The sequence below is a fragment of the Dipodomys merriami genome, unplaced genomic scaffold, assembly GCF_024711535.1.
Source record: "Dipodomys merriami isolate MVZ:Mamm:240054 unplaced genomic scaffold, mDipMer1.0.p SCAF_12, whole genome shotgun sequence".
Taxonomy (NCBI): Eukaryota; Metazoa; Chordata; class Mammalia; order Rodentia; family Heteromyidae; genus Dipodomys; species Dipodomys merriami.
Genome location: NW_027202493.1, coordinates 32359668 through 32371750, shown reverse-complemented (window position 1 = coordinate 32371750; position 12083 = coordinate 32359668). Strand labels below are relative to the sequence as shown.

At 39.4% G+C, this 12083-nt stretch overlaps 1 protein-coding gene across 7 annotated transcripts in view; it reads left to right on the top strand.

The window, feature by feature from the left end:
* The window catches only part of Clcn3 (chloride voltage-gated channel 3), a 67278-nt gene that overhangs the window by 46201 nt on the left and 8994 nt on the right, over positions 1 to 12083 (top strand). For all 7 annotated transcript variants that reach the window (XM_070016485.1, XM_070016491.1, XM_070016488.1 and 4 more), the window contains one exon: positions 10860 to 11076. In XM_070016485.1, the coding sequence (XP_069872586.1) occupies positions 10860 to 11076 (217 nt within the window). The remainder of the gene's footprint in view (positions 1 to 10859; positions 11077 to 12083) is intronic.

Below are 12083 nucleotides of genomic sequence, written 5' to 3'. Positions count from 1 at the left end.
TGGGGCTGGGAAGGTGGCTCAATGGTAGAGTGCTTACCTTGCATGCATGAGGCCCTGAGGCCCACATAAGCAGAAAAGGCCAGAAGTGGTGCTGTGGCAAGTATTAGAACACTCGCCTTCAGCTGAAGAGCTGAAGGACAGTGCTCAGGCCCAGAGTTTGACCCCATGACTGACGAAAAAAAAATTATATCTATTTGTGTGTGTGTGTGTGTCTGTGTGTGTGTGTGTGTAGTGTAATATGACATAATTTCTAGAAGAAAGTTTAATTAGTTAGATTTTTAAACACAAGGAACATTTATGTCCCTTTGAAAGGAATTTATGCCTCAATGGATGGTTTTATCTTTTAATTTTAATGAAAGGATTACTTCTGCAATATTGATTAAACCAGTGAGACTTTAATCTTTTTCAACACAATCTAAATCCTCTAATAAGTAAGCAATAGAGAAAAGGTGTGGTAAAGCTATTGCTTTTTTTTTTTAATTTAATTTTATTTTATTTGTGAACATACTGTACAGAGGGGTTACAATTGCATGGGCAGGATAATGCGTACATTTCTTACCAAGCACTGCAGCCTCCTCCTTTGTTTGCCCTTCACATCACTTCCCAGTCTCCCCCCTCCCCCCCCAATCCCCAGCCTTCTCCTTCCCCCCCCCCCCACCAACATTGTAAAGCTCGTTTTGGACATGACAACTTGTACTTCTCATTGTTGCAACAGGTCCACCTGTATCCTTAAACAACTGGTTTTTCCCCATCTCCTCCACAAGTTATACTGACATCAAATATAGCAAAGAGATAATCTTATAAATGCATGCATGAAAGAAAAAAACATTAAAATACACATCTAAGGGTTCATTTTCCTGACATCACATTATCTGACCTTTTCCGCTTGACTCATACATATACTAGATATTACAAATAAGGGAAACCATGGGACCTATGTTTCTTTGGGCCTGGCTTACTTCACTTAATATAATTTTTTCCAAGTTTTTCCATTTCTTAACAAATGGGGCAATGTCATTCTTTCTGATGGAGGCATAGAATTCCATTGTGTATATATACCACATTTTCTTGATCCATTCATCTACTGAGGGGCATCTGGGTTGGTTCCATATCTTAGCTATGGTAAATAATGCTGCAATAAACATAGTTGTGCTGGTAGCATTAGTGTGGTCTTGTTTGTAAACATTTGGGTAAATGCCCAAAAGTGGGATTGCTGGGTCATAGGGGAGTTCTATGTGAAGTCTTTTGAGGAACCTCCATACTGCTTTCCAAAGTGGTTGAACAAGTTTACATTCCCACCAACAATGAAGTAAAGTTCCTTTCTGTCCACATCCCCTCCAGCATCTGTTGTTGTTAGAGTTCTTGATTTTTGCCCTTCTAACTAGAGTGAGGTGATATCTCAATGTTGTTTTGATTTGCATTTCTTTTATGGCTAGGGATGTTGAACATTTCTTCATGTGTCTATTGGCCATCCTTCTTTCTTCTTCAGAGAAGTTTCTCTTTAAGTCTTTCACCCACTTATGTATTGGGCAGTTGTTTCTTTGAGGATTAGTTGTTGGGGGGTTTAATTTTTTGAGTTCCAAGTATATTTTAGATATGAGACCCTTGTCTGTTGTATGGCTAGTAAAGATCTTCTCCCAATCCGTGGGTTTTCTATTGATCTTGCTAGCTATGTCATTTGCCCTGCAGAAGCTCTGCAACTTTATGCAATCCCATTTGTCCAACCTTTCTTTGATTTGTTGTGTTTCTGGGTCTCTATTCAGAAAGTTTCGGCCTGAGCCAAGGAGACCTAGGGTTTCTCCTATTCCATCCTGTAATGTTTTCAGAGTGTCTGCTTTGAGTTCAAGGTCTTTGATCCATTTGGAGTTGATTCTGGTGCAGGGTGATATATAAGGATCTAGCTTAAGTTTTCTACATGTAGTTAACCAATTTTGCCAGCACCATTTACTGAAGAGGTTGTCTTTCTTCCATTCTATTGTTTTAGCTCCCTTATCTAAGATTAGATGGCTATATGTCTGTAGGTTCATTTCTGGGTTTTCAATTCTATTCCATTGGTCCTGAGGTCTGTTCTTATGCCAATACCAAGCTGTTTTGATTACTATGGCTTTATAGTAGAGTTTGAAGTTTGGTATTGATATTCCTCCAGCAGTGTTCTTTCCGTTGAGGAGCATTTTTGCTATTCGGGGTCTTTTATTGTTCCATATGAATTTTTGGATTGCCTCTTCTATTTCCTTGAAGAATGAGGTTGGAATTTTGATAGGTATTGCGTTGAATTTGTAGATAGCCTTGGGAAGAATTGCCATTTTCACAATGTTAATCTTTCCAATCCAGGAGCATGGGAGGTTTTGCCATTTTTTAAGTTCTGTGTTGATTTCCTTTTTTAAGATTTTAAAGTTTTCATCATAGAGGTCCTTCACTTCTTTAGTTAATTCCTAGGTATTTTATTTTTTGTGGGGCTATTACAAATGGAGTTGCTTTCCTAATTTCAGCCACACTTTTCTCATTGTTGGCATACAGAAAAGCCATTGATTTTGGGGGGTTAATTTTATAACCTGCTACTTTGCCAAAGTTTTGAATCAGCTTGAGTAATTTGGGAGTGGAGTCTATGGGATTCTTTAAATACAAGATCATGTCATCTGCAAAGAGGGAGAGTTTTATTTCTTCTTTCCCTATTTGGATCCCCTTTATGTCTGCATCTTGTCTTATTGCTGTAGCTAGGCATTCTAATACTAGATTGAAGAGAAGTGGAGAGAGTGGGCATCCTTGTCTTGTTCCTGAGTTAAGAGGAAATGGCTTTAGTTTTTCACCATTGAGTATAATGCTGGCTGTAGGTTTGTCATATACAGCCTTTATTGTATTGAGGAATGTTCCATGGATTCCTAATTTTTCCAAAGCCTTCATCATAAAGGGGTGTTGGATCTTGTCGAATGCTTTTTCTGCATCTATTGAAATAACCATGTGGTTCTTATTCTTGCTCCTGTTGATGTGATGAATAATATTAATTGATTTGCGTATATTGAACCAGCTTTGCATCCCTGAAATGAATCCTGTTTGATCATGGTGTATGATTTTTTGGATGAATTGTTGAAGTCGATTGGCCAAAATTTTGTTGAGAAGTTTTGCATCAATGTTCACCAAAGAAATGGGTCTATAGTTCTCTTTCTTTGATGAGTCCCTGCCTGGTTTTGGGATGAGGGTTATGATGGCTTCATAGAATGTGTTCGGTAGTGAGCTTTCTCTTTCAATTTCATTGAAGAGTTGGAGGAGTGTTGGTGTGAGCTCTGCTTTGAAGGCCTTGTAAAATTCCGCTGTAAAACCATCTGGTCCTGGACTTTTCTTAGCTGGGAAGTCTCTTATTGCTGTTTCTATTTCAATGCTTGATATGGGCCTGTTGAGCTGGTTTAACTCATCTTGGTTTAGTTTTGGCATGTCAATATTTGCTAGGAAAAGGTCCATTTCTGTCAAGTTCTCAAACTTATTAGCATAAAGTTTTGAGAAGTACTCCCTTATTATGTTCTGAATCTTGGTTGTTTCCGTGGTGATGTTTCCATTCTCATCTTTGAGTTTATTAATTTGGGTGTGTTCTCTCCTTTTTCTAATAAGATTTGCTAAGGGTCTGTCAATTTTGTTAATTTTTTCGAAGAACCAACTCTTTGTTTTGTTGATTCTTTCTATAGTTTTTTTGGATTCTAATTCATTTAATTCTGATTTAATTTTGATTATTTCTTTCCGTCTACTGGATTGGGGTTTATCTTGCTGCTCTTTTTCAAGGAGGTTTAGATGTGTCATTAAATTGCTAGTTTCAGATCTCTCTAATTTGTTGATGTAGGAGCTCAGAGCTGTAAACTTGCCTCTGAGTACTGCCTTTGCTGTGTCCCAGAGGAGCTGGTAATTTGTGTGTTCATTTTTGTTGAAAAGCATGAACATTTGAATTTCCTTTCTAATCTCTTCCATGACCCACTCTTGATTCAGCAGTGTGTTGTTCAGCCTCCATGTGATACCGGATTTTCTTTGGTGGCTTTTGGTGTTGAGTTCTAATTTTATTCCCTTGTGGTCAGAGAGAATGCAAGGTATAACTTCAATGTTTCTGAATTTAGACAAGTTTGCTTTATGGCCTAAAATATGGTCTATTTTAGAAAACGTTCCATGTGCTGCTGAGAAAAACGTGTATTCTGATGCTGCTGGGTGAAATGTTCGGTAGATGTCTGTTAAGTCTAGTTGATCTATGCAGCTGTTTAGATCTGCGGTTTCTCTGTTGAGTTTTTGCCGAGTTGATCTATCTAGTGGGGAGAGTGGTGTGTTAAAATCCCCAACAATTAATGTCTTTGGATCTATATGGGATTTGAGGGAAAGTAGTGTTTCTTTGATAAATTTGGGTGCTCCATTGTTTGGCGAATAGATATTTAGAATTGTAATATCCTCCTGAAGGAGAGATCCTTTAATTAGTATGTAGCGACCTTCTTTATCTCTTCTCACGAATTTTAATTTGAAGTCTATTTCATCTGATATTAGGATTGCAACTTCCGCCTGTTTATGGGGGCCGTTTGTTTGGTAGATTTTGTTCCAGCCTTTAACATTGAAAATGTGTTTGTTTTTACGGGCAAGATGTGACTCTTGCAGGCAGCAGATAGAAGGGTCTTGTCTTTTAATCCAACTAGACAGTCTATGTCGCTTAATTGGAGAGTTCAGTCCGTTAACATTAAGAGATAGGACTGAGAGGTGTTTGGGAGTTCCTGCCATGTTATCCACCTTCTTGGGGGCTGCGAAAACTGGGTTCTTCCTATGGTTCTTGGATTCTCAGTTTGGGTGCAGTTTCTTGGCCTTTGTTGCGGTCTTGTTGGTTTTCTATGTGTAGGACATCTTTAAGAATCTTTTGTAGGGCTGGTTTGGTGGAGATGTATTGTTTCAATTTTTCTTTGCTATGGAAGGTTTTTATTTGGCCTTCAGTTATGAAGGAGAGTTTAGCTGGGTACAGTATTCTTGGTTGATAGTTGTTTGTTTTTAGGGCATGGCATGCATCATTCCAGGCTCTTCTTGCTTTGATTGTCTCTGCTGAGAAATCTGAGGTGATTCTAATTGGTTTCCCTTTATAGGTGATTACCCTTTTCTCCTTGACAGCTTTAAGGATCTTTTCCTTGGTCTGAGTTGATCCTGTGTGGATTATAATGTGACGGTGGGATGTCCTATTCTGGTCTGGTCTATTTGGGGTTCTAAAAGCTTCTTGTATCTGAATAGGCCTATCTTTTTGTATGTTTGGGAAGTTCTCTGCTAGGATCCTGTTAAACAAATTTCCTAGACCATTAACTTCTGTTTCTAGGTGCTCCTCTCCACCCATTATCCTTAGATTAGGCCTTCTGATGGTGTCTTCCAGGTGTTGGATAGATCTATCATATTTCTTGGACTTGTCTTGGATGGTTGTATGTTCTTTCTCTATAATATCTAGGCTGTCTTCAATCCCTGAGATTCGATCTTCTGCATGGTCTAACCTGCTGTCAAGACTCTCTACTTTGTTTTTTATCTCTTTTCCTTCTAATTGGTCGGCTTTGATGGCTTCAAGTTCTTTGTTGAAGCTCTGTTTTAGGTCTTGTATGAATTTCTTTACTTCCTTAATTTGGTGTTCAGTGTTTGTTCTCAAATCACTTAGTTGATTGGTTATGGTTTCTTTGGACTCCCATTCTTTCTGTTGGGTTCCATTCAGCATTCCCTTTGTGGTCTCCCTGACTTCCTTCAGCTCTTTGTTAATGGATTCCATGAATGCCTTTAGTGATCTTTGTGTATTCTCTACCTGGTCTCTCAATTCCTGAATTACTCTTTGATTAGCTTCCTCCCGTCTGTGGGATTCCTGCAGTTCTCTTTCTTCCTGTTCGTGGGATTCCTGCAGTTCTCTTTGAGTGTTCTCAGCCTGCTCACACCATGCCTCCCTTTCTCTTTGAGTATTCTCAAGTTGTTCACGCAAATCCTGTATCAGTTTTTGAGTAGCTTCCTCACGCTTATGATATTCCTGTATAAACTTTTGGGATGCCTCCTCTCTCTCCCTATCACGCTCATACAGAGTCCTTTGTACGTTGTCAAACTTCTCATTTATCATGTTTGCCACCAGTGTTTGTAGGGCTATTTGGGAACTCTCCTCTGGGTTGTTCATTATCTGATCTGACCCCTGATTATCAAGATTCGGAATTGAGATACCCGGATTTGCCATTTTTCTTGTGTTTTTCCGGCTTACTCTGCCCATTTGAGATGAAAATAGCACCAGTTTTGTGCTAGAACACTATCTTAAGGCAACCATCAACCAACGTTTGCATTTATACAGTCAATAGTCTACAGATACAATCTAGTTCAACAGATACATCTATTCAACATCAAACAACTATATGTTAATGGGTTTCGAACCGTAGAGAAGAATTTGGAAAACCAGAAATTTTTAGGGTTAGGGAGAGATGTGGGTAAAAAATAGGAATAGATTGGTGTGGGGAGGCACAGGGAGAGTTAACTATGTCCTAATCTCAATGCAGGAAATAGGTTGGGTAGGATGCAAGTAGAGAGAGAGAGAAAAGGAAGAAAGGGAAAGGGAAATGAAAAGAGACCAGAAAAAAATAGAAACGTAAAAATTAATATTATTATGGAGATTAAAAGACCATCTATTTAGAGAGGAATGTGAGTATATTAATAGAAGGGTAGGGACATAGAGGAGAAGTGAAAAACTTAAGAAAATGCTTAAAATATTATATAGGTATAAAGAGATAGTACTGCTATTAAGGAATTTAAGTCTCAGGTTTTGAATTGAGTAATAAATTTGTGGATTAAGTGTGTACACAATGGGGGATAGGGTCTACTAGTTAACTGCGGGTTTATCTGAGGATGTGCAGGACAAGAGTTAAGTCACATACAGAAGATCAAAAGAGAGGAAAAGTTGAAAAGGATTAGAAAGGGAGAGAAAAAGATCAGAAGTTCAGTAGAGCTAGACAAAAAAACAAAAAGATAGTTAAGAAAGAAAGAAAAAGAGAAAGAAGACAAGAAAAGAAAGGAAAACGCACATTCATGTATTCCTAAAATAAAAATTATAAGAGGGAAAAAAAAGTTACTGGAAAACAATTATTTTTTCAAAAAAGGCAAAAATTAAAGATTGATAAAATTTTTAGAAAAGGAAAAAATATATATATATATATAAGGTACCAAAAAAAAAAAAAGAGAAAAAAAAAGAAAAGAAAAGAAGAGGAAGAGAAGAAAAAAAAAAGTTCTTTGATTTTTTTTTTTTGATTTTTTGGGAGGGGTGGGAAGAATCCTGTATCTCCCTTTTGTCTGTAAACAGCCTCTTGTTGGAGTCTCTGGTCAGCTTGAGGTCCTGTGGCTTGATTGGTTTCTTAAGTCAGTTTGTTCGAACAGGCAGAAAAATGCTCTGCTTTACCCAAGATTTTGAGATCCCCTCCCAGATTAGTTTACTGGGAGGGTGATCTGCTTTGAGAATCACAAAAGAGGGGGATGCAGTGGTAAGGCTAGGTTCTGGGTAGAGTTGAGGCCTTTCAACAATCAGTAGCTTTTTCCTGGGGCTATTTTGTGAAGAAAAAAAAAAAAAAACTCACAGAGCCCAGCCTGGAGCCGTTCTCAGGGTTTCTGTTTTTCAATTGATTGTTGAGGCTGCTAGAGGGAGGGGCAGCCTCTGGCTCTGGTTACCCAGTGAGGCAAGCCACTCCAATGGCTGGTGCCTGAGCTGGGTGACTTTTCCCTGGATGGAGCCGAGTCTGGCAGGTCACTTCTCCGTTAAGTTCTTGTGACCTGCTAAATGACTCGTTTTATTCCAAGGCCTGGGTTGGAGCTGGCAGCTCCTCCGAGCTTTGTCGGTATCCAAGATGGAGATCACCGGTGCTGGGGGGGGGAGGGGTGGCCTTCCCTCCTCTGCTCCCTGAGAAGGAGTGAGGACGTCGAGTCTTGGATCCTGGGTCGTCTCTGGTCTGCGAACTGCAGGATGAAGATGTCCGCTCCTTGTCGGTTCTTGCTGGTGTTGAGTAGAATCCGCTCGCCCGCTGCGTCTGGCTCCTTCGTCCCCGACTCTCTGTGTGAGCGCTCAGTTATGGCCTGGGCTGCGCTGCGACCCTGCCGCCGCCACCGCGATGGCTGCTGGCAGGCGCTCAGATGTGTCTTTTTGCCTTGGCTTCCCCTCTCTTGTCTAACTCTCTGTCCTGTGATGGCACACTTGGTGTGATTCTCTGGCTTAGGACTGTTCACTGGAACTCTAAAACTGCTTTCTATGCGAGAGCTTGTTCAGATTCCAGCTTCTCCTCCGCCATCTTCCCCAAGAACCCCAAGCTATTGCTTTTTTTGTCTCCTCAGTTTCTTGTGCAGGATCTTTAGCTGTAAATGTCAAGCAGTTTGGTATGTCTCCAGATATCTTTCTCTTCCATATTAACCTGTAAGGCTACTGCAAAAGTTTCCAAAGTAATTCTTTTGCTGCTTGAAGAGGGAAGATTAGACAGTATATGGGGTTGTAGAGCATTTCTCAAACTGGAAAGTTACTATTTGCCAAAAAGAAAGGAAAATTTTAAAAAGATCCTACAGGGAATGTTCCATTCATATTTTTCAGACTAGTGATCCTGTCATTCTAAAGTTTTTTGGGGGTAAGAGGATACCAGATTTAAATTGTCAGACTTGGCAATTTTAGCTTTTTTTTAGTTTTAGCTTTCCATCCACTGTCATGGCTGAACCTAGTCAGGAAAGAACTGCTATGTGTAGATATCCCTTCTCTAGGTTCTACTGGTAGCCAATCAAGAAAACTAGAGGTCGGAATTTTGGAATTTATACATAAAGTTAAAAAGGCTAGGTTTTTAAAAGGTAAAGAAGATACTGCTAAAATGAAGGGTAACTAGTATTCTTACTTTGTATGGAGATAAATGTTTTTAAGTTTTGTCATTGTCTTTTCTTTTTCTTCCAGGCCTTTTGGGTTTACACTTGCTTTTTCACTTTTAACCTATGCTCTACCACTTGAGCCACACCTCCATGTTTGGCTTTTTGCTAGAAGAGATAGGAGTCTCTTGGATTTGTCTGCTCAAATCTTGATTCTCAAGTCTGAGTAGCTAGGAGGAGTATAGGTGTGAGTTGTTGTCACTCTCTTAAGAGATAAAATAATGAGATAGGAAATAATGGCAGTTTAAAGGACTTGGGTGCTTTAGATATATAACACATCAAGACAAGCCATCAGAATACTAGTCACATGATGCCTTTTTTTTTTTTTTTGAGTGGGGCCAGTCCTGGGGCTTGAACTCAGGGCCTGGGTGTTGTCTCTGAGCTTTTTTGCTCGAGTGTTTTACCACTTGAGTGGTCACACATGCTAAAAATGTCATACATGCTATTTACTATTATACTTCACATCTTTTCTTACTGTTTCTGTTGAAGACTTATTGTAGGCTTTTTTTCTTTTGTTTTATTTTTGGTACCAGTTCTGAGCCTTGATTAGGTGCTGTCCTTGAGGTTTTTTGCTTAAGGCTACCATTCTACCACCTGAGCCAGAACTCTACTTCCAGCTTTATGTAGTTAATTGGAGATAAGAGTCTCACAGACTTTCCTGCCTGGCCTGGCTGTGAACTGGGATCTTAGCTATTAGCCTCCTGTGCTGCTAGGAGGAAGCTTGAGCCATTGGTGCCTGGCTTTTATTTTTGAATGTTTGCTTTTAATTCTTATACTAGACTTAAAAATAATTTACACCCCTCATAATTTATAGTATTCTAAATTGGATGATATATTTCTGGTAAATTACTTTACATACAAAAACTTGACAGCTTTACTCCTTTGTTTTGTTAAACTTTTGGTGTCACACTTCAATCCTTGTATCCTGTGTACCCATTAACAGCAGATGTTGTTAGAATTTACAGCATACCACTCAGGTGACAGGCATCAGCTATTAGTTAAATCCTTCTTATAGTCTAAAAAACAATTTAGCAAATGAATGTCTGTTACATTCTGTTACATTAAGAAGACTTTAGTGGTCAGAAGAAATATTACAGCATTCATTGATGATAGTAATTTCTGCTTCTTAATCAAGGCTGTTTATTGTTTTGGCTTTAGTATTTTTGTTGCAAAATTCAAGTTCCACATATTTTCACTATAACAAATACAATACAATCATGCTGTCTTGAAGAGTATTAACTGAAAATAAAAGCATAAGCAGAATGACTTTTTTGTGTGTGTGTGTATTCTATTTTGTGGGTTTTCTTTTCCTTCCTTCCTGTCTTTCCTTCCACTTTGGGGTTGCAGTTTCAAAAGTGGGTGGGGAAATAGTGGCAAAACAGAAGCACAGGGAGCAGACCACCTGAGGGAGGAAGACAAACTGACAGAACCCTTACTTTCAAACTGCATAAAAAGTCAGTCTGCATCCATTATAAGCATAATTATAGTTTCAACGTCTCTGTGATGCTCATGAGTCATCTGGACAATTAGACTTTTAACATCAGAAAATAGAACCAACTATTATTAATGGGAGTGCACTGCACAGCACAGTCAAAGTTTGGATGAAACTCTCAACTCCAGTGCAGAATAAGGGACATTCAACATAAGCAGTCTTTATGCCATGATGGATCCCTACAGTAAACTTTTCCATAGTCCCAGTATGCTTGAAAACAGTTAGAAAACAGCTTAAGCTCCATAAACAAAATTGTAATCTTAGATAGTTAGACATCTTATTTACATGAAGATTCTTGGTTATTGGTAGATTCTAATTTAGTGAAGTAGAAGAAATGACCAAATCCATTCTGAGTTAAGGAATAGGAAAAAGTGAAGGGAGACAAATACATTTATCTCCAAATGAGCAACTTGCCGAAACAATAAAAACTGTCTGTGTAATGTTTTTTCCATCTCGATCTCATTTTCAGAAAGCGCCAGGAAGAAACAAGAAGGCATCGTCGGCAGCTCCCGTGTGTGCTTTGCGCAGCACACCCCGTCCCTTCCCGCAGAAAGCCCTCGGCCGCTGAAACTTCGAAGCATCCTGGACATGAGCCCTTTCACCGTGACAGACCACACCCCCATGGAGATTGTGGTGGACATCTTCCGAAAGCTGGGTCTGAGGCAGTGCCTTGTAACTCACAACGGGTAAGTGTGGCACCTTGGAGGCCGGCTCACTCACCGGAGTTTTAATTCTCTCCAATGCAGTTTTCTTTTTAGGGCAAAGGGGGAGTCAGCTCCCCATGGAGAAAAGCCTGTGATTCAGTATGGAGAGTAAGAAAGATGTCAAGTACCCACTGTTTGCCAAAACATAAAGTAGCTTTGTCAAGAATAGTGTACTTCAAAGTTGGAAAAGAGGTGTGAAAGTATTTCCAACATGGACAGCATGTTAAGATTAAACTATTTACTTTTTTATCTGAATACTGGGTCTCAGTTGTATGAGACACTACTAAAACCTATTTTTTCTTACGCATTTCATTCTTACAAATTTGTAGTACAGTTATAACTTTCTAAATATTTTTGCTGTGTAGTCTTTCGACTAATATATGACTTAATCATGGGAGAAAAGAAAGGACATATAAGTGAAATTTGTACTTTAGCTAAAAATCTCCTTTACAGCTGGGTACCAGTGGCTGACCACTGTAACCCAAGCTTCTTAGGAAACTAAGATCCTGGAACATTGTGGTTCCAGGTCAGCACATGAAAGAAAACAAACATACAAGTTTGCAAGACTCTGATCTCAGTGGAAGAAGGTGGACACAGCTATGATGCTATGTATGAAATAGGCCCATGGTGGTCCCAGTGCAGTTCCGGCAGAAAGCAACACTGTTTCCAAAAAACCAGTGCAAACAAAGGCTGTAGGTGTGGCCCAGAAGTAGAACATTTGCCCAGCAAATGTGAAGTCCTGTGTTCAAATACTTCCTTCAACAAATGCTCCAACTCTATTCGTCCACCGTCTCTGTCCACACTTTATTTATTTATTTTTGCCAGTCCTGGGGTTTGGACTCAGTGCCTGGGCAATGTCCCTGAGCTTCTTTAGCTCAAGGCTAGCACTGTTTATGTGGTACTGAGGAGTCAAACCCAGGGCTTCATTCGTACTAGACAAACAACTCTACCACTAAGCCACATTCCCAGCCCTCCATCCACCAGTACTA